A 21,849-nucleotide genomic window follows, 5' to 3' on the forward strand; every position below is an offset into this window, starting at 1 on the left:
ATACATATAAAAACTCAGGGTCAGTACCCCTAAGGCAACACAAAATGGAATCCAGAATATGAGTTTAAAGTTGATAGTAACGGATAATAATACATTTGTGCCCTTTAAATTAACTAAGTGTCCTACACTGAGATGGTTTCAAACTAAACTAATGCACAGATTTTACTAACAAATGCATTTTTGAATGAAGTTCGAAAAGTCCATACATGCATGTGCTATTTATGTAATGACTCTTTAGAGACCTTATCTTACCTTTCTTGGAACGTTTCCAAAACAGTGTTATTACTTACTAGCTTTATTAGGAGGATAAGGGAAGGGGTAACGTTAATCACCTGCAAATGTTCAAGTTACATAAAGAGAATTCTTGCATAATAAACCCAAACAAAAGAGATACAGTGATAAATCTCTTTCTGCTACAACTGAAATTATGTATCTGTATCTCTCTCTCTCTCTCTCTCTCTCTCTCTATATATATATATATATATATATATATATATGTATGTATATCAGTTGTGCACGAGATAAAGATTGATAACAAATGACAACTTGACAGTTTTTTTAGAATGATTCGTACTTTGTTCGCAAATTACAACAACAGTTTAAAATAAACTGAAATATGTAGATAGACAAAATTATTCTTTTGTGCATTGAGAGAGGGATTACCTCTTTTCCTTTGTGTTTGAAAGAAAGAAAAACATGTAGATACACAGGTATAATGTAAGCTAGTTTCAGAGGTGTAAATGCAGTAAATTGTTTAAGGCATTATTTGATTCCTAATTTATGTATTTTTGGGAGATTGTTAATAAGAGAATTTAATGATTTAAAATGATAACAAAATGCAAGTAAAATAAAGAAATAAAGAAAATATAGTGACTGTATAAAACTTGCAATAACGGGCGAATGACAAATCTAGTGGTAACATGAATATATGGATGGGAATTAAAGAACTTATATTCTGGCGATTTAAATCCTAAATAGTCCTACAAATTCTCTCACTAGTCCAAATGAATAGAGTTCCAATTTTATTCTAGAGATGTTCTAAATACTTTTGACTGCTCTGGTGGCCTAACTGGTTAAAGTATCAGCCTTGGATATGCGATGTTGTGGGTTCAAACCCTGGCTAAGTCATTGTACCAAAAACGTATGCAAATGTTGCTTGAAGCTACCTGGTTTGGCTCTCAGCGTCAAGTGATCAATGTTAAGACAGGTTGGATAATGTGGCTGGATGGGACATATCACCATGTGCCTGCGGTATGATGCCCCAATGCTAGACATCACTATAAAGTGCCAGAATGCAGACATACAAGCAAAATGACCCAACATGTTGAAGCTAAAATCTAAAATACAAAAACGCAACTACACACTCAGATAAGTTCCAGTATGCAATTTGTTGATGTGCCTCTAGTCTTGAACGTTCACAGTGCCAGTTGAGTAAAATGTGGTGATGTTTTTTATTGTATAACAATAATATAATCCAAAATGTCCTTTTCAAAATTCTTTGTAATTCGAAAGTAATGATTTAGTCCAGAAAGTATTAAGAAGCATTTTGTAATTCCAATGAATAATTTCAATAAATAAATCCCCCCAAGCTGAACACAGTAAGACTGATTCCAATTGGGATGATGAGTTATAAATGCATAATTTATCCAATAAACAGCGTTAATAAGACACAATATTAACAGTATGAAGGTGAGCTGAGTTTGTAAAACATTAAACGTTGTAACAAGTTTAGTCAGTTTCAAGTGAAAGTCATTACATTAGACACAGGATCAGATAAACATGTTACCTCCATTAATAATGATCCTAATATTTAATCTATGCCCACAGATAAATGTTTGCTATATATCATGTTATTTACAAAATAAAAGTCACTAATCATATACACCATGAACTTGATTTTAGACTAATGTCAATTACAAAATACAAATATACATACATATATATATATAACTGTTTGCACATGTATATGTGTATAATTGTCTATTTTCACGTAAATAATGAGTACAATAAATATACTTTCTATTTTCTTTTTCACTCTCACTCTCTTTCCTTCTATCTTTGCTTGAGACTGTTGACTTATTTATGTTTGTCGTCCTCCTTATTTTGCTCTCTGTCAGTGGGTTTGGAATTAGATTATTGTACTATGCACTATTGTTGACCATTATTCCCTGTTCAATAAAGTGCACTTAGAATGATTGGTGAGGTAGTCACATGGATGGTACCACTTCCCAAGTGTTACCTGTGTACAGAGAATAGTTAATAAAAACGTTTTAAAAAAAGGAACATATATGTGTTCATCTGATTTAAATTAGAAGAATAAATTGCTGTTCTGTGAAATTTCTCTTTGAGGATCTATGCCCTTCAGATCTGGCCAATTATCAATGGAAGCAGAATCTTTAAGAAATACGGCACATATGCAGGTCTGATTTTCAGATTATGAAAAAGATGTTGCCAAGCAAGAAAGCATATATTTAGTCCCTAAAATTGAGGCTTGAAGGAGTTGCCTAGTTGTTATTAAGATAATACAATTTGAGAAAAACTAAAACACCAATACCCCCAACACCAAATCTGTAAAACAACCAAAAATTTATTTAGTTTCTCATTACAGACTACGAACAGAAAATTGCCGACCAAGAAAGGCGGTTTCTTTTGGAGGAATTAGACCTGGTTGAACTGACTGAATGGATGATAAATCAGCCTGATATTGAAGAAACCACAAAACAAATGCTTGAGGACAAACTTTCAAGTAGTGATATGTCCAGGAAAGAGGAACTTAACATCCTTTTAGACAGCATATATGAAATTAAGAATGGGTGAGTTACATAAGTTCACGTGGAGAAATGCAAAATTTAAAGATTGCCGCTGAGCATGTATATTGCCGAGTTGCCAAAATGTTGGACAACAGGTTTTAGTTTTAAACAATTTATGAGACCTTGAAAATACTTTTCTGTCAATAACGAACTGAATTATTAGTTGTCAGGTTTTAAGGGGCATCATTCTTAATCTGACTTCATGATATCGATGGATATAATACTAATTTTCCAGTAATTATTCTGAAGTGCTGATTTTTAAAAAATACCGGACAAGTGCAGCACAAAGTAGTACAAGATCTTTGCATTTAATATAACTAAGTATTTTATATTTTAACCAGTTTCTTCAGAAGAATTCTCAGATAAATGTTGAGTATCTAATAATAAAAAGCCTTGAGAAGGTCCCGTCTTCCTTAACTTTTTAGAAAGAGTACGTTTGGCAGAATCACCAATAAGTGATGTAGGAGCTCTCGTCATGTATGGGGCAAAATTCCCTATAAGAAAATGAGAATAGAGTTAGATTGATAAAACTTTTTTATTGTTGTCAATATTTAACCCTATCATTGCTCTCTTAGAAATAGGAGCATTTAAATCAGTTCTGTCTTGGTTCTGTGCTTATTGTTCAGTCTTTAAGAATCAGAGATTATGTGTCCTTTCATCTTGCAATATGTACAAGTATGAAGAAATAACGATTCTTATCAATATTATGAGACATTTGATTCCTAAAGGTTGTGCCAGAATCAGATCTAAAAAATAAAAATTGCTGAGTTGAAGACTTATTGACAAATTTGAGTCAAGGAATTTACATCAGCTTTACGAGCAGCAGTTTTAATGTTTTGACTTTTTAACCCTTTGTTTACAGAGTATATAGTTTTTTGGCCATTCGATAAACATGTAGCAAAGGTACCGAGTGCAGTGTGCTATAAAGAGAACACCTGTTACCTATTCGACTCCATACACATAGGCCTGACTGTTAACTGTTAAGCAAAGTAGTGTATGTTACCAAAACATAATCAGTATTTTGATATACTGACAGAGGGTGGGTTTGTAGACTTCAATATCTTTGGCAGTAAATACACTTTGTCTTCTTTCTCTTTTTAAAGCTGAAGCTTTCTTATTCTGTTTCTATCTGGCATTTTAATCTGAATGCTATTACTTGCTTTTCATTGCCCAATTGAGACTTAGTAATCATACCCAAAGCAGTGAATAATATTATTAACTAAATGTACGGAAACAAACACTGAACACAACAATAAGACTGATTGCAATTTTGATGTTAGGGTTGGAATGAATAATGTTTCAAGTAACCAACATTAATATAAACAACTAAGAAACAATTCTGGAGGCACGATGTAGGTCAGTTAAAGTTGTAAAACATTTAATTTATAATCATAGAGAATTGTTAACTATGCCTTGCGTTGTTTAGAAAATAAATGTCACTTTTCAGTCATTAACTTACGTTTACACTAAGGTCAGTTAGAAAATGCAAATATGCTTAACATATAGTCATAGAGAAAAGAAAGGAAACAATACAAATTAAAAGTTCATATCAAGAGAGATATAGTAAATAATGCTTTTGAGAAAGTTGTGGATTATGATTTTGTTCCTTCAGCTGACACATTTATAGGTCAGTCTTTAAATGAGGTAATTTGTCCTAGTATGGATCATTTGATAGGTATCGACCACAGTGAAACTGTTTTGATTACTCTTTCCCTTAATTCTAGTCATGGTGCTAAAACACAATCACTTGTCTCACAGGAACAAGATCAAAATATCTTCTACTTGTTTCAGATGGCTATTGGCGAAACTTGGACACACAAGTACCAACTTGTTTATTTCTTTTATCGATAGGAATTTCTTAGTCTAGTTCATGCAACGCATTTGGCTGGTTGTTTAGGAGCCATCAATACTAATCACAGTATTATTCATCTGATCATCTGGAACTCAAACATTTTTGTCTTAAAATAAACTACCAAACAGTATAAAATTTGAAATTCCTGAAATGAGTTCCGAATTTGTGGTGAAATATATTAAAAAATAGACACATTTTAGGCTAAAGGACTTGATATGATTGGACCAAGTCTACCAAAGGCAGCTGGACCTGCAATTGTATAGAGTATAGCTTTCATTTGCAATGAAAGTATTAGGTCTAATAAATTTCCACAAACATGGAAAACTGCCAAGGTTATACCATTACATAAAGCAGGAACAAAAGATGATGTAAATAACTACAGACCCATCTCTATCTTTCCTTGTCTCTCCAAATTACTAGAAAACATGTACATGATTATTTTCTGTACTATTTAAACACTTATGATCTTATTAATGATAATCAGTCTGGCGTTCACCAGAATCACTCCTTTGAAATTGCACTTGTATCTTTGATTGACAAATGGCTGAAAGTATTAGATCAAAGATAATTGGTAAGCACTATCATGGTTGATTTTTGTAAAGCTTTTGATCTTGTAGACCATGAAACTTTGCTTGAAAAACTAAAAATCTATCAATGCAGTGAAAACTCCCTAAACTGGTTTACGTCTTACTTAACTGATAGAGTGCGAAAAGTATCTTTAAATGGTCAACTTACTGACAGTAAAAATATTAATTGTGAAGTACCACAAGGCTGTATCCTTGGGCCTCTGTTATTCATTCTATGTATCAACGATTTGCCTCGTAAGATTGGAACTTCAGTTTCTTCCACTGACCTTTATGCAGATGATACTACACTATCTGAGACAGTACTTGAAAATAACTTACAAGATGCTCTCAACAGACTTTAGGTATGGCGCAAGGAAAACAGTATGTTCATAAATGCAGAAAAAATGAAAGCCCTACTAGTTAGAACACAACAAAAATTAACAAGGATAGATAGCGACAAACTCCATGTTTGATAATGTGAGCCTCAATATGACCTCTCAAGATAAAATTCTTGGTATATTCGTGGATAACAATCTTACTTGTTCTGTTCACATTAAACATATTTCAAAAAGGTTAATTCTTATCTTTGGCTACTGAGGAAAATCAAAGAAAACAATTCTCTTCAGTATAGGGTTATCTTTTATAAAAGTTATATTCAGCCATATCTGGACTTCTGTAATGTAATTTGGGGTACTACATCTAACTCAAACATAACAACACTTTTAAGACTCCAAAAAGAGGGTTTGCCATTTAATTCTAGATGAAAGTATAGACATTTTTTAGGATGCAATGAATAACATAAAGGTTTTAACAATACATGAAAGAATATTTATTAGGTACGCCAATTTTATGTATAAAGTATCCAGAAAAGACATTCCTGTCTATCTAAGCAATATCTTTCACCAAAGAGATGCTGATGGTACTCCAAAGTTAAGGTCCATAAGAAGACAAAATTACATTATACCAAGGCCAAAGAAGGAATTGTTTACAAACGTTTTCAATATACTGGTTCACTGTTATGGAACAACATTCCTAGTGACATAAGGCAGGCTCCTAGCGTTTCATCTTTTCACAATCAATGTCATAATTGGATTAAATCTTTACAAAATTGAACAGTTCTAGTACAAAAGTACCGCCTGCTTTTCTGTATTTTTACATTATTATTAAAATTGAATTTTCAATGCAGAATGAGATTTTATGTCTTAAAGTGATGGTATATTATGTTTTAAACATTTTTATGTTTTCACTGATGCCTGTGCATGTATTCCAGGTTTGATACTTTGCATTTTAAAATTACTTAATTATTTAGTTTCAAGCCAGACTCTTGACATCATGTTGTATATACTATATATATTGTAATAACATATAGGAGTCCTCAAGATAGATTAGTGCTGTAACTGAGTTACCCTCTCTAAATAGATCTTTATTATCATTATTATTATTATTATTATTATTATTATTATTATTAGAGCAGTTCAAGACAAAAGTTGTAGAAGATGGAAGGGTTTGTGTCGGATTTTTTCTATCGTGTAACGTAAAACGTACTTTTGCTTGTTTGAGTTGCCAGGGATGTGTTTCGGAGATGGACATTTTCTGAATTTTAGAAAGGCTGGGTGAGATTCTCATGCCAAAGGAAGGTATGGCATTTTGGTTTATTTTCGTATTAAGTTTTGTAGCTGGGTTGAAAAACAGCCAAAAAAGCAGGGTTCAGAGGGTTTGATCTTAATCTGAGAGCATACTGTGTGGAAAGCATTTATCTACGATGTGATAAAGGTGGTTTGTTTGCTTCAGCGAGGAGGCTTTCACAAAGGGATGTCTTAAATGCTCCCAGAGCGAGTTTTATTTCTTGATGATGAACTGGATCAAGCATTTTCAAATATGACTTTTTGGCTGAACCATAAACAATGCAAGCATAGTCCAGTTTGTAGGGAACAAACGTTCTATATAAATGGCGGATGACTTTTCTATCAGAACCCCAGTCAGTGTGCGCTACTACTTGAATTAGATCTAGAGATTTTAAGCATTTAGCTTTCAAGTTCTTTAGGTGTGGAATAAAAGTCAGTCTTCTATCGAAGATAATACCTAAAAATTTTGTTTCCTCAACAACTGGAATAAATGTTCAGTCCAGCGTGAGTTTAGGTTTATCATGATGTCTTCATAATTGACAGAAATGCATACATACCATTTTTGATTTCGAGAATTTGAAACCGTTAGTACTGGCCAATTTTGAATTTTGTTTATATTTTGCTGTAGTTGTCTTTCAATTGTATGCATGTGCTTTGATCAATAAAATATTACAAAATCATCAGCGTATAACGAGCAATCCACACCAGAAGCCAAACACTTGGTGATGCTATTGATTTTGATGTTAAAAAGCGTCACAGATAAAATACTGCCCTCGGGCACACCCATCTCTTGCTCGTACAAATCTGAGAGGGTAGCGCCCACTCGTACTTTGAATTCTCTGTCTGAGAGAAAGTTTGATATAAAAGAGGGTAGATGGCCTTTTAGACCCAGATCGTGCAGGTCATTTAGTATCCCATACTTCCATGTCGTGTCATGGACCTTTTCTAAATCAAAGAAAACCGCTACTAAATGTTCCTTCTTGATAAATGCATCGCGAATAAATGTTTCCAGTCTAACCAGATGATCATTTGTGCTGTTGCCATATCGAAAGCCACTTTGGAAAGGAGATATTAAATAGTTTCCAGGTACCATACAAGCCGAGATTTGATCATTTGTTCCATTGGTTTGCACACACAACTTGTGAATGCAATAGGTCTATAGTTGGCAGGATCTTTACCTGGATTGGAAACTTGTATTACTATTGCTTCTTTTCTAATTTTAGGTACATTACCAGTAATCCATAAATCATTGTAGATTTTTAATAAAGATGTTAATGATGATTCTGGAAGATGTTTCAGAAACTGGTAAAGTATTTCATCAGTCCCAGCGGATTATCATTTGTCTTGTCTAAAGCCTCCATAAGCTTCAAAAGTGAAAACAGTTGGTTATACGTTTCCGAGTTGTTGGATGTGAACTTTAAATGTGACATTTATTTTTGTGTTTTTAATCTTCGGAAGGCTTCTGAATAATTAGGTGATGAGGAATGTTTTAGAGAAACTATCAGCAAGAATATTTGCTATGTCTTGTTGTGAACTAAAATTGTTATTGTTTAGTTTCAAATGTCGGAAAGAATTGTGGTTTCTCTTTCCGTTTATTTTACGAATAGTTTCACAAACTTTATTAATAGAGGAACGAGAGTTTAAAGAAGAAACATATTTCTTCCATGATCCTCATTTACTTTCTTTGATTATGCGGCGAGCTTTGGCCCGGCGAATACGATATGTACTTAAGCCTTAAGGCGTCGGACGATTGTTATTTTTTTTCAAAGCTTCTCGGCGTTGTCTAATGGCTTCCTTATATTCCTTAGTGTACCAAGGTTTTGGGGTTTTTGTTTACAGTTCGATGAAGACTTGGCAATGGATTCTTCTGCAGTCTCGGTGAAAATAGAAGTAAACTGCTTAATAGGGTCATTAATGTTGAAAACTGTATTCTCTTTCAGCCTAGTTTAACAGAGTATTTCAAATTTAGTCCAGTCGACCTTCTTAATATTCCATCTTGGAATAGCGTCATCAATTGTAGAGTTAATATTTACAAGGGAGATTGGAAAGTGATCACTGCCGTGAAGGTCATCAGCGACCTTCCATTCACAGTTGAAAGCAGCGAAGGAGAACAAACTGTCAAAACGATGCGCGTGTATGTACCTGTTGCTGGGTGCGAATATGTCGGTGTTTTGGTGTTTTATAGACACAGATCCTGCTGAGAAATGAAGTCTTCAACTTTGTGACCTTTGTCCCTTATATGATTTGATCCCCACAATATGTTATGGGCATTAAAATCACCGAGTAAAACAAATGGCGTGGGAAGTTGTTGAACAAGATTGTCTAATTATTTTGGTACTAGGTTAGTGTTTGGTGGTATGTAAATAGAACAAAAGGTAATCACTCAATGTAGAGTGACGCTTACAGCATTGGCTTGTAGATTTGTGTTTAAAGGGATGAAGCTATCAGGGCTCTGTTGTTCACAATAACAGAAACTCCTCATGAGGCCCTGTCAACATTTTGGAAGTAGGTGTTAAATAGTGAGTAGTTTTTAAGTGTGATGTTATCTGTATTTTTCAAGAAAGTTTCTGTTGATATGATCTAAGAAAGACAACTGTTACTCTCTATTCTGTAGTGGTCTTGAAGGAGTTACCTTTGTGTGTGTTGATTAAACACGTGACTTGTGTTTTCGTCTACGAGCTATTCTTTTGAAGATTTCACCACTTATGATGATACAAGCATGCTATCAACATGGTGGCAGCGGTGAACGCATATCCTGATAACGTCTGCAACGTTGATTTTCGCTGGACAAACGCACAGAGTTGAAGAAACTCCGAAAATTTGACCAAGCCAGGTCGCGAAAATAGATCACATTTAATTGAACATTCGTCCCGATTTGATTCGTTCGACATGGCGGACTCGTTAAAGCCACCTGGGACTTTAGATATTACTGAAGGAAACATAAGTGAAAACTTCAAGAGATGGAAGCGACAGATAGAAATATATTTGACCGCTAGTGGTTCCCAAAACAAAGACAAGACAGTTCGAACCAGCATCATTTTACACTGTGCAGGACCGAAGGTAATTGACATTTATGACCAGTTTGTATGGGCAAATCAAGATGACAAAAACGATCTAGACAAAGTTCTGCAACAGATTGAAGCCTACTGTAATCCACGGAGGAATGAAGTTCTTGAAACCCACAGGTTCTGGTGTGTGAAATATGATGACTTTACATCGTTCGAACATTTCCTTACCGAAGTTAGGAGAAGAGCAGAGTCGTGCAATTTTAAAGAAAAAGACAGAATGATAAGAGATAAAATTGTACTCAGCACAAGTGGTAAGCTCCAAGAATTGTTGTTGAGAGAAGAAAAACTTGAACTTGACAAGTGTCTTGAAACTTGCCGAGCATTTGAACAGTCAAATAGACATGTGCAAGAAATCAGACAAGACAAAGTACATGATTCGGTGAACAAAGTTGATAACGCGAAACCACGATCACAAGCAGGTGTATCTGGTACTGGATTGGTAAGACCGAAACTTAAGTGCGGTTTCTGTGGACTGTTTCATGAACGAAGCAAAGAAAAATGTCCAGCCTGGGGAAAGAGATGTAACAACTGTGGTGTAAAGAACCATTTCAAATCATGCTGCAAGAAAGTGCAAACAGTTGACCAAAATGACAAGCCCGAAGAAGCTACAGAAGAAGAATTCTGGCTTAACTACATTGACAGTTCGATCAATTCAAAGGCAAAAGCCAAAATGATTGTAAATGACTGTGATGTAACATTTCACATTGACACTGGGGCCCAGGTAAATACAATCCAACAGAGATTTGTCCGAAAATCTCAGAGAATACAGAAAGTGTCACATCTCAGAATGTGGAACAAGTCAACAGCGAAATCCTTAGGGGAGGCAACTCTGACAGTGACAAACCCAGTGAACAATGAAACTTATAACGTAACTTTTGTAATTGTGCCAAATGAGCTAGATTGCTTGCTAGGTTTGAAAGCGGTTCAAGAACTGAAACTGGTCACAATTAACACCGATAATTTTATCGGAAGCGTCAAACGCCACCTCGGAGATCTTGGTGAAGTGAACCTCAGACTCACAGATGATGCAAAACCCAGGGCATTGCCAGCTCGCAACATACCGCTGGCAGTGAGAACTGAGGTGAAAGAACAAATTGACCTACTGACAGAACGCGGCATTTTAATACCAGTTACAGAACCAACTGAATGGGTTAGCCAGATGGCAATTACAAAGAAGAGCAATGGATCGTGGAGGATATGTTTAGATCCTCAACCGCTGAACAAAGTGTTAGTGAGAGAACGATATAGACTTCCAACTTTTGATGACGTAGTTCCAGGATTACATAATGCCAAAGTATTCACGAAACTCGATGTGCAAGAAGCATATTGGCATATTAGACTTGATGAAAAATCCAGTCTACTTACTACTATGATAACACCGTTTGGAAGATACAGATGGGCTCGACTACCGTTCGGACTGAATGTATCCAGTGAAATATTTCAGCGGAAACTGAATGAAGCTCTTAGCGACCTTGAAGGCATATTTACAATTGCGGATGATATTATCATCGTTGGTTGTGGTGATAATGAAATAGCAGCTCAGAAAGACAATGATGAAAAGCTGGCAAAGCTTTACAAACGCTGTGAAGAGAGGCACATTGTTTTGAATGAAGGAAAGAAGGATATGGGCCCTGAAATCACTTTCCATGGACACAGAATCACGCCACAAGGTATCAAGCCAGATAACGATAAAATCAAAGCTGTTCTTGAAATGAATGCTCCGACGGACGTTACTGAAATCAAACGATTTTGTGGATTGGTACAGTATATGGCTAAATTTGTGCCAAATCTGTCTGAGACTCTTGAACCATTGAGAAACCTGACTAGAAAGAACACACCGTGGAAATGGACAAAACAATGCACGGAAGCTTTTGAAAGAGTGAAACAACTGTTAAAGCAAACAGATGTGTTAGCAATCTACGATCCAAATAAGGACTTGGTACTACAAGTTGATAGTAGTAAAGATGGCCTAGGAGCTGCTCTGCTGCAAGATGGACACCCACTTGAGTTTGCATCAAGATCTTTGAAACCAGCTGAAAGGAACTGGGCACAAATAGAAAAAGAAGCGCTTGCAGTATTGTATGGGCTAGAGAGGTTCGATCAGTACACATATGGTCGCCCAGTGATTGTTGAAAACGACCATAAACCTCTGGAAACCATCCTGAAGAAACCACTCAGTCAAGCACCAAAGCGGCTACAAGACATTCTAATGAAGATGTTTAGATACAATGTTACGTTTCGGTACGTCAAAGGATCTGAATTAATCATTGCGGACACACTAAGTCGTGCTTATAGTTTGTCAGATGACACTGAACTGACTAGGCTGAAAGTATGTGAGGTCGAAATGTTTGATAAAATTCCGGATGCGCGAATTACAGAAATCAGGAGAGAAACTGCCAAAGACACAACTTGTCAGTTGTTGATTGACCGTATTATAGAAGGATGGCCCAAAAACAAAAATGACCTAAAGCCTGAAGTGAGACCTTATTTCTCTATCAGAGACACACTGAGCTTTTATGACGGTATAATACTGAAAGGGGAAGCTGTTTTAATTCCAAAAGCTTGGAGAGGACAAATTAAAGAACGTTTACATAGTGCCCACCTTGGCTTTGACAGTATGGTTAGGAGAGCACGAGGAACCGTTTTCTGGCTGGGAATGAATCAAGAAATAAGACAATTAGCAGACAATTGTGAACACTGCATGGAGAGAAAGCCAAAACTCCAGAAAGAGCCCCTGCGGCAACATGATGACGGCAACTACCCATGGGAGAAAATTGGGTTAGACTTGTTTGAAATACAGGGTAGAAACTATTTGCTGGCGATTGATTATTACTCAAATTTTATAGACGTTGATTTACTCACCACAACATCATCAAGTCAAGTCATTATCAAACTCAAGAAGCAGTTTGCGCAATTTGGAATACCTAGAATAATCATCAGCGATGGTGGACCACAATTTACGTCCGACGAATTCAGTCAGTTCACGAAACAGTGGGGCATTCAACATCACGTGACTTCTCCTCATCACCCAAAGTCAAATGGCAAAGCCGAAGCCGGTGTGAAGATTATAAAAGGCATGATGATTAAATGCCTGAACTCTAGGACTGATCAGTACGAAGCACTGCTAGAACTAAGGAATACTCCAAGACAGGACACTGGTCTAAGTCTGGCCCAAATGATGTTTGGGAGAGAAACAAGATCAATGCTACCTTTGGTTCAAAAGAAGTCGCCCAGAAACAAGAAGCGAGATGCTAGGAAGGACTGTATCAAGAAAAGTTATGACCGCAGTGCTAGAATTAAACTAAAACTTGAAAACAGTCAGCCTGTATATTTCCGACACAAACCAGATAAACCCTGGAGAAAAGGTGTTATTACAGAATCAAACGACCGAAACTGTATTGTAGCTTCAACGGATGGTGTTCAATACAAGAGAAATAGTGAACACATAAGACCGACATCAATCCCAGTACAAATCCGCGATAAATCACCGGAAAGAACAACTGTACAGGAGCAAATGGCTGACACGCATGTAAAGGAACCTGATCAGAGGCGTCCCGTACCAGAGTCGACATGCCTGGAATCAGCGACTACACCAGTTATAAGACCCAGGCGCGAAGTGAAGACGCCAACCTATCTCAAAGACTATGTGAGGTTTTGAGTCAGTTTTATGCAGTTGTGAGGGACATAATAATCCCCTGTAGTGATCTAGAAATGTTTTCAAGTGTTACAGTTATTGTTAGCTAAATTAGTTGAATTTATTTGCATTGCATTTTGATGACTGCATAGTATAAAATCCTGTCTTCTTTAAATCATTTTCAGTTAAAGTCTAGTCAATAATTTTTATCTAAGTCAAAAAATCCAAAGCCAGTACTTTTTGTAACTGTAAATTTTATAACCTGTTAACTTGTTCATAAATTGATGTTTTGTTTAGATCTCAATTAGTTTCGTTAGAGAAAAAGGGATGTTGATATGATCTAAGAAAGACAACTGTTACTCTCTATTCTGTAGTGGTCTTGAAGGAGTTACCTTTGTGTGTGTTGATTAAACACGTGACTTGTGTTTTCGTCTACGAGCTATTCTATTGAAGATTTCACCACTTATGATGATACAAGCATGCTATCAACAGTTTCCTGAAGGCATATTACTGCAGGATTATGTTCGTTTAAAAGAAGAAAAACATAATGGTAGTTGGCTTTAAGTCCTCGACAGTTCCATTGTATAATGCTGTTCTTCATTATAAATTTAAATTGAAGCTTGTCTTTTGCATCCACGTTCTCAATGTATCCAAACCTGTTATAGAGTTTGATGTGGTCATCTGACCCCTTTTGTAGATTTGTTTTAAGTTTTGGTGATTTCGGTGGTTGGGTATTATTGCAAGTAGTTTGTGTAGATGCCGTGTTTTTCAGTGCTTGGTAATGGGGTGGGTGGGTGTTAGAACTTGGTGTTGAATCGGATAAATCTGTCTGTTTGAGCGTCCTTCGTTGTTTTGGGATTGTTTTTAACTACATGGGAGAAGGATGGGCCAGGATCGGCTGTTTTGGCCTGTACAAGTTTTCTGGCTTCTGGAAAGGGAATGTTGGTTGTGTACTTTACCCTCTGTATTTCCTTCTCCTGTTTCCAGGTATCACAATCCTTGGAGTTGGCGTGGTGCTCCTTTCCACAGTTAACACTATGCGGAAGTGCTCTACAAACAGATTCCTGATGATAATGGTCTATGATTCGGCCACATATTTGGCTTTTTGAGCAGCGGTCTTCATGATGGCCATATTTTAGGCACTTATAGTATTGAAGGGGGTTTGGAATGTGTATCTCAACCTTCACTTGCAAGAAGCCAACTTTGACCACTCTGGGTACTGATGGTTTGCTGAAGATGAGTGCAATGGCATTGGTGTCCTGCAGGTTGTTGTTACGTTTAATACGTATTCTGCATACTGCAGTGACACCTTCATTTTTCATTCCTTCAATGATATCTGTGTCGCTGACACCAGCCAAGTCGCGACAACGAATCCCGCTTTTGGACGTATTGAGAGTGGTGTGAGCGAAGAAAGTTTTCATTTTCTTGACATTTTCTGTCTGACATCATCGCTCAGACTCAATAAGAAGGCAAATCGATTTAAAGTTTGTGACACTTTTTGGTGTGCCAATCGATCCTGTGATTGCTTTCTCGATCCCATACTGGTGAGTGAGGCAAGCGGTTTTGTGGCATTTTTAGACTATGACCATGAAGCGTGAAATGACTCCACAATATATGGTTCGTCATCTGATTCAGATCCAGTTTCGGTACGCTTGTTTTGGATTTTTTTGTGGAAATATCCATGTTGGTTTATTTAAAATTCAGCACCCGTGCTCATCTCTCACCATGGAGCCTAACAAGGGGACACTTTTCTAGTGCGAGGGATGCACAGATGCCATACTCAGCTGCTAAAATTACATTTGATTGACCTGTGAAGTCACCACCTTCTAGGAAGTCTTCTAAGACTTGTGAAAGGGAAAGACAAAGAATATAGACTATAGGGGCAACAGTGGTATCAAGAGAGATACAAGGAGAAAGATGAAGAAGATGAGGGAGTAAAGAAAGACTTCTTAGAGCTCGGCAGGATTAGCCGATTTGTCCATACTGGGCCCGTCCAGACCACCCGTCTAGATGAAGTTGAGGCCAAAGTAGTGTATTTCATGGAAAACCATTGCTAAACTACCAGGATCCTTTCCTCCCCCGACACGGGGTGCATCCCACAGCAAACAGTTTGCCCCTAATTAGTCGCATCTTATGATACGTAGTCAGGCACATCAGGTCAATTCTACAACCCCGGACGGGCAGGAGGCTTTGGTAAAGTTTTTTACCCATTATGTCTTTCATAGAAAAACAGAAATGGACTTGGATGAGTGTCCATTTATTGCTGTTTCCTGCAACAGAATCAGTTCAAGGTCCCCTTTATATTAGCTATTAGGGATCTTTTAAAGTTAGAAGAAAATCAAGTGGCTAAATAAATTATTAATATTCATGGATATCCAGACAGAAATAACTTAGTCATGGAAATATACTAAAGGGGTAGTACAATTTAATGATGGAGAAATTAAATATGCATGACATACATAACTGGGTCCTATCAAATCCATGAGCAGATTAAAGTAGTTATTTTTATAGTTGACTTTAACAAGCATTAGAAATTGAAAAATAGCCAATTTTATAAAACTTTACATTTCATGCAATTACTTTTAAGTTTATGAGTAGTATTACAAATAAGTCCAATATGTATCTGGGTCGCTGATGGATGTGATAAAATCTTCTGGCTGAACTTTAAAATGGTACAAATATTATGCATTTTTAAATTACTATTAGAAAGCGTATGAATAGTATCTCAGAACATTTGCTATCCAATGTCTTGTTTCCTGAAATTATGTGTGTCAACGGGTATCAGGATGCTTGGGTACCTGATCATCAATAGGGTCCCAATGAATAAAATGAGCCAATTGGTGATTGTTCATCTTATAAAGTTTTCTGCCAGAGCTTGTAAAGACACCAGTCACTTTGCTTTCAAGTTTTCAATAGTTTGGACTGAGCCGCGAATACATGTACTTTTGAATTGTCAAGCAGAGGTCTACCTTTTCCAGTAAACGTTTTCCCTTAATCCTGTAGCCTGTTTTCCTACGTGAAAATCCTTCGATTAAGCCGTGAGTGTGGTACAGTGGCAAATAACAGATGGTGGTCATTTGATCTGGCTGTACAGATGACATTATTCAGTTGCGGCCTTTAATTGATTTCACAAACTGTATGATGAACGTGTTACTTAGAGACCAAGCCCAGTCTCTAAATAAGCATCAACATAGGAAAATGAGGCAAAGGAAAGGTAGGCAGAAGATATTTACGATGACTAGACTGCGATAATTTAGTAGGCATTCATCGAGGATTTCAGAACTTTATCAGCTAGTGAAGATAACGTTTTGGACTATGCACCATATGCCAATATGTCGTGACATGTATATGATATTGTGAATTAAATAAAACGTGGACGTAACTTCAGATTTTTACACATTTAATATAAGTGATGCAAAGCGAACTCAACTTCTTTGCTGCCATAAACACTTCTTAATCTATGAATGAAGAAAAACAACCTCCAGAATATTTTAAGCATCCAAAATATCATCTTTGCACTAGACATGGAGGTCAACAGAGGGATGTGTAATGAGATACCTGTTATTACATAAAGTCTGTAGGTGCATATTTCTTGCATACTCACGAGTATGTCAGACACACACATGAATTAAGAAAACCAAAAGACAAACTATTAAATCACCATATTTATTCAGTTGTCTATGTCTATGACGCATAAGGATTGCAAACATTTCTTGCAATGCAACATCCATTCGTATCATTTGTCGGCATTTCATAAGTGTTGATTATTTTTATTGCATGTGCTTAGAATAGGTACCACTTTAGTATAATACATACCTGGTGTCATAGTATATACTTGGTGTCTGCCGTTGTCAGAGGAAAAATAATGTAAAACATTGATGTTTCTTATAGGTATCTGACATATAATCATTTGCAACTAGAGAACCAGTCTTCTGGTTAGGTAATGTAACACAAAGTAACAAATATTTTGAGATGCACATGTTAGGTGATAAATGGGTTTAGTTATTATTCCATTAACACGTTTCATAAACTTCAGTTAATGTACTACATTAGAGAATTTTTTTAAATACTTTAATTTAATATCCTTTATTTAATAATTTCCATCTGGTAAAATATCATAAGACTCTTAGTGCTGAGGTATGTAATTAGGCGCAAGAAAATGTACCCTTTGTAGATGCACGAGACTAAACAAATTATGGTAAAACAGATGTTTTACAATGCTCACAATCTCTATGAAGAAATCATGCTCATTTTTTAATGCATTAACCTTAAGTTATATTTTAATCGAATTAGTGGTTAGATCCCTACCTGTGGATCATTATTCGTATTATTTGCAACGATATTGATTACGACCTAGGGGTAAATGCTATTAAATTAGTTCAGAGGAGGAGATGGTAGCAAATAGATACAATGTAGAATATAAGAAAATGAACATGGATGCTTAGACTTAATATTCACGATTTTCGCCTCCTTCATGGATAGCTGCAAACATATGATTTCATATCGGTGGGTTCTGAACTGTGCGAAGCTAACTTAATAAATTGTCTTAAGCTATTTCGTCATGTGCATGTATACACGCTCTATATAGATAAAAAAATAAGCAGAAAGAATATAGACTAACTGAACGTTTGCTGTGTAAAATTTATCATAGACTTATACAATCGACAAAGTTTAAATAGAGTCAATCGCTTTAACTGTTCAACCATGACTTTACAATAGTTTTAAATATATAAAATATATAGCGTCCTAAGTACTCATCAAATATATTTGTGATAGTTCAGATATTTTCCTTATATTTACCTATGGTAGTGCACAAGACTTTATGGTGTTTTCAGAAATATATCGCTATACAATTATGTTCATAATCTTTTGAAAAAAATATATTGAAGAAATGCACAACAGACCATTCTCTTAAAAAAACTTCTTCATTTTAAAAATGATTATAATGTCTTCATTATTGTTTAGCACATGCACTACATAATGAGAATCAAATTTGAATTTGCAAGTCTGTTTCACCCAAAAGATTAATTGTTGTAACTAAAGTTCCTATGAAGGATTGTTGTAACATGCTTAACGCATCAGTCACAATACTTAATGGCCTTAATGATAGAGATAAAACCAGCAACTAAAAACACATTGAAAACATTAGTGCCAAAACAGCCACAGTGACACTGCAATGACAAAACTAAGAGCAAAGGAAACACCTCCATTGACATCAATACTACTAATAATAATAATAATAAAAATAATAATAATAATAATAATACATGTAATAATAATAATAATAGTAATTATAATAATAATAATAGTAACAATACGTGAAGGAGATTCATTCATGATTTAAAGAGCTAAGAAGTTGAAGAGGATATTTTCCCATCAAAGTTGCTGAGAATAGATTAAATATCAAAAAGAACAAGAAACTAGCAAAGATCTCTTTTATTGCATTTGACAGTGGGTTTATGGATATTTTCCTCAACTTCATGTAGACTGAGTTAAGACTGAAATATAGTTTTATTTTTTGGATAAAATTATTCTGTGCCACTGTAATTTATTTGGAAATATTCAAAAGAATATGCAAACATTGGTTCATTTTCGTGTAAAGAAATGTAAACACACACAAAATACACTGAATTTTATACATTCTCTTGGATATTTAACAGAACTTATGAAAAAGTGAATTTATTTGTATTTTTCTCTCCCAGTATAAAAGATTTAAAGAGGTTACCAATGGAGGTTTGTTGGTAGTATTCGTAGCACACCATCGCTAGGAGGAACAACTTGAGTGGAGAATCAGATAGTTTGGTTCAGTTCGTAAAATATTGAGAAACATTGAGTACATTTGCTGCTTAACCATTCACCATTAATGATTCGCAAATCGAACATGTTAATATTTGTAAAGGATAACAAAATACTCCGGATGAGATTTTTATTTTCATTACTCCGAACATTGCTGGTAGTGCCTGTTGATACTTCCATTTTGTTAACATTCATTGTTTCTAGAACCATTTTGACTTTTTGTGAACCCTCTTTTATTCAGAGAAAAAAAAAATTTGTATAATATATTTATATGCAACCACTTATAAATGGAGACAACTGAAGTTTTGTTTATAGAGCCTGAAAATAGAATTACATTTTATTTCTGAGGATGAAGTACAAAATTTAGTTACCATAAATATTTTTTAAAGAAATAAAAGTAAAGTTTGCCACATGTTTCAAACATATTGTACATAAATCTTAAAATATAGTATGACTCCAGTTAAATCTTTGCAGGTTCATAAATATTTACTATAGTTGTGAAGAACAAAAATTGTCCAGCTGACCAATGTAAGGTCTATTAACATTAAGATCTGACTGAAGCACCAAATAGTATGTCATGGATTGTTTTGTTTCTAACTTCATCATATTGTGTTCATCAGCTTTAGAAGACATCCCATTTTACGGCCTTATTAACGCACGATGAGCTGCATATGTCTATTGTATATGGTAATCAGGATGGATGTTTTCATGCTCAAAATTTGTAATCACAGATTGGTGTTGATATATTTTTAGACATCCACATTGTGGTTTGATATTTTATATTGCCAGACGAGAGCTGATTGAAAGATTTTGTAAAGAAAATGATCCAGACGTGTACAGCAGTCTGTTTTCCACAATTGATCAAGATTCCAGTGAGAAGCACAAAAGTCTGGTGCAGAAGCCTTTACAATATGAAACAGGAGGAGGACTTCAAAGGCTTTACTCATTCTGGATGGATATTAATACAGACCAGAAAGGTGTAATATACAAGCCCAGAAAATATAGTTTTTGAATGTTATCAAAAACATAAGGTTCAGCATAGATACAAAATAAATCTAAAACAATTTCAACTTTTATGTATTCAGAATATAATCAAGATATATAAGTTTGAGTCATGTTGTCCTGCTGTATCTATGCATTTATGTATTTTCTCTCAATCTTCCTACCTACCCACCCACCTTCCTGCCTACCTACTTACCTGCCTGCCTACCTACATACATACATACATACCTACATCATGTTAGTAGTAGTTGCCTACATTCGAACTTTCTCTTTAGGCTCAGAAGGTACACAAGGTAAACAAGTCTGAAATGTATTGGTTTGCTAGTCAAGTTTTGCAACCTGAGATGGAACAGAGTCTGCTTTGATAGTAAATTGTTATGGTATTGATTTTGGTAACTTTTAACTTTGAGATTCATTCTCAAATATGACAGAATTGGGGGAAAAAAAACCTCTGATAATTCTGTGCAAATAGTTTTGCATCTAATATATGCTTCTTCAGGCACAACATGTTTTGATAGATACGGATGACGTCTTTATATTTTAAAATAATAATTACATCATTAAATAATGTCATAAATGATATGCAACATCATAACAATTTTAGATATGTGAGATGATGTACTCCCAATGAGCAAACATAAGAGAAAGTACTTTTCTCAGTAGTTCAAATACAAAAGAGGTATTTTCTCTTCGTTATAACACTGTGTATCAACTGATGTGATTTATATGATAACCTGTAAAAATGTAACATGCAATATATTGGACAAACACTTCAACAAAATTCTCAAAGAATGAATAATCATCGCTTTCCTATAAAAGGTTATAGAGATCCTCAGTTTTTCTCTAATAGTTCGACACTCACTCTCTACTCTCTACTTGATTTTTCTTTTATTACAATACCAATGTACTATATAAAATTGTATAACTTTTTTAAAAATCCTACATGGAGAAGGACGAGCTCCCAAAAGAAACAGTAACGGATGCAAGGTATAGTTGTCACCATCTGTAATCTGCCCCTTTTCATCTATTTCACATTACTGCTGTAATCAAAGATGTTATAGTCTTGTAAAAGTGTGCCTGACCAAGACATGGATGTACACTGATTGCGACAGTTATAACTTGTGTGCCCTCCCATGATGCATTTGTTTATTTGCTCAAAAGACAGAGATGAATTGCCAAGTTATATCTCATTTCATTTCTTCTCTTTTACAGACATAAAAATGTCACAAGAAACTGAGGATCTGCCTAGGGTGATTCTAGATGAAAGACCATCAAAGGAGCTTCCAGACCCAGAAGACGCGTGTAAGAAATTTATATTCAGTGCACTGCTGATCATTATTATTTAATCTTAACCTTTTTATCAATTGTCATATAATCTTTCTTTGGTACAATATACGTTAAGTATCATTGTCAGCATTACTCTCTTCAAAGGCTGATTTTCATTTATTAATGATAAGTTAAAATAGTCTGTATTCCAATTTAGAATGTATTTCTTC

General features: G+C 35.3%; 1 protein-coding gene across 2 annotated transcripts in view; it reads left to right on the plus strand.

Annotated features, from left to right (window-relative positions):
• The window catches only part of LOC149800055 (uncharacterized), a 323,160-nt gene that overhangs the window by 114,849 nt on the left and 186,462 nt on the right, over window positions 1–21,849 (plus strand). For both annotated transcript variants that reach the window (XM_089959611.1, XM_089959612.1), the window contains exons 11-13: window positions 2,609–2,813; window positions 20,141–20,328; window positions 21,566–21,655. In XM_089959611.1, coding sequence (XP_089815737.1) covers window positions 2,609–2,813; window positions 20,141–20,328; window positions 21,566–21,655 — 483 coding nt within the window. The remainder of the gene's footprint in view (window positions 1–2,608; window positions 2,814–20,140; window positions 20,329–21,565; window positions 21,656–21,849) is intronic.

The sequence above is a fragment of the Sinohyriopsis cumingii genome, chromosome 5 (genome assembly GCF_028554795.1).
Source record: "Sinohyriopsis cumingii isolate HCF-2022 chromosome 5, ASM2855479v2, whole genome shotgun sequence".
Taxonomy (NCBI): Eukaryota; Metazoa; Mollusca; class Bivalvia; order Unionida; family Unionidae; genus Sinohyriopsis; species Sinohyriopsis cumingii.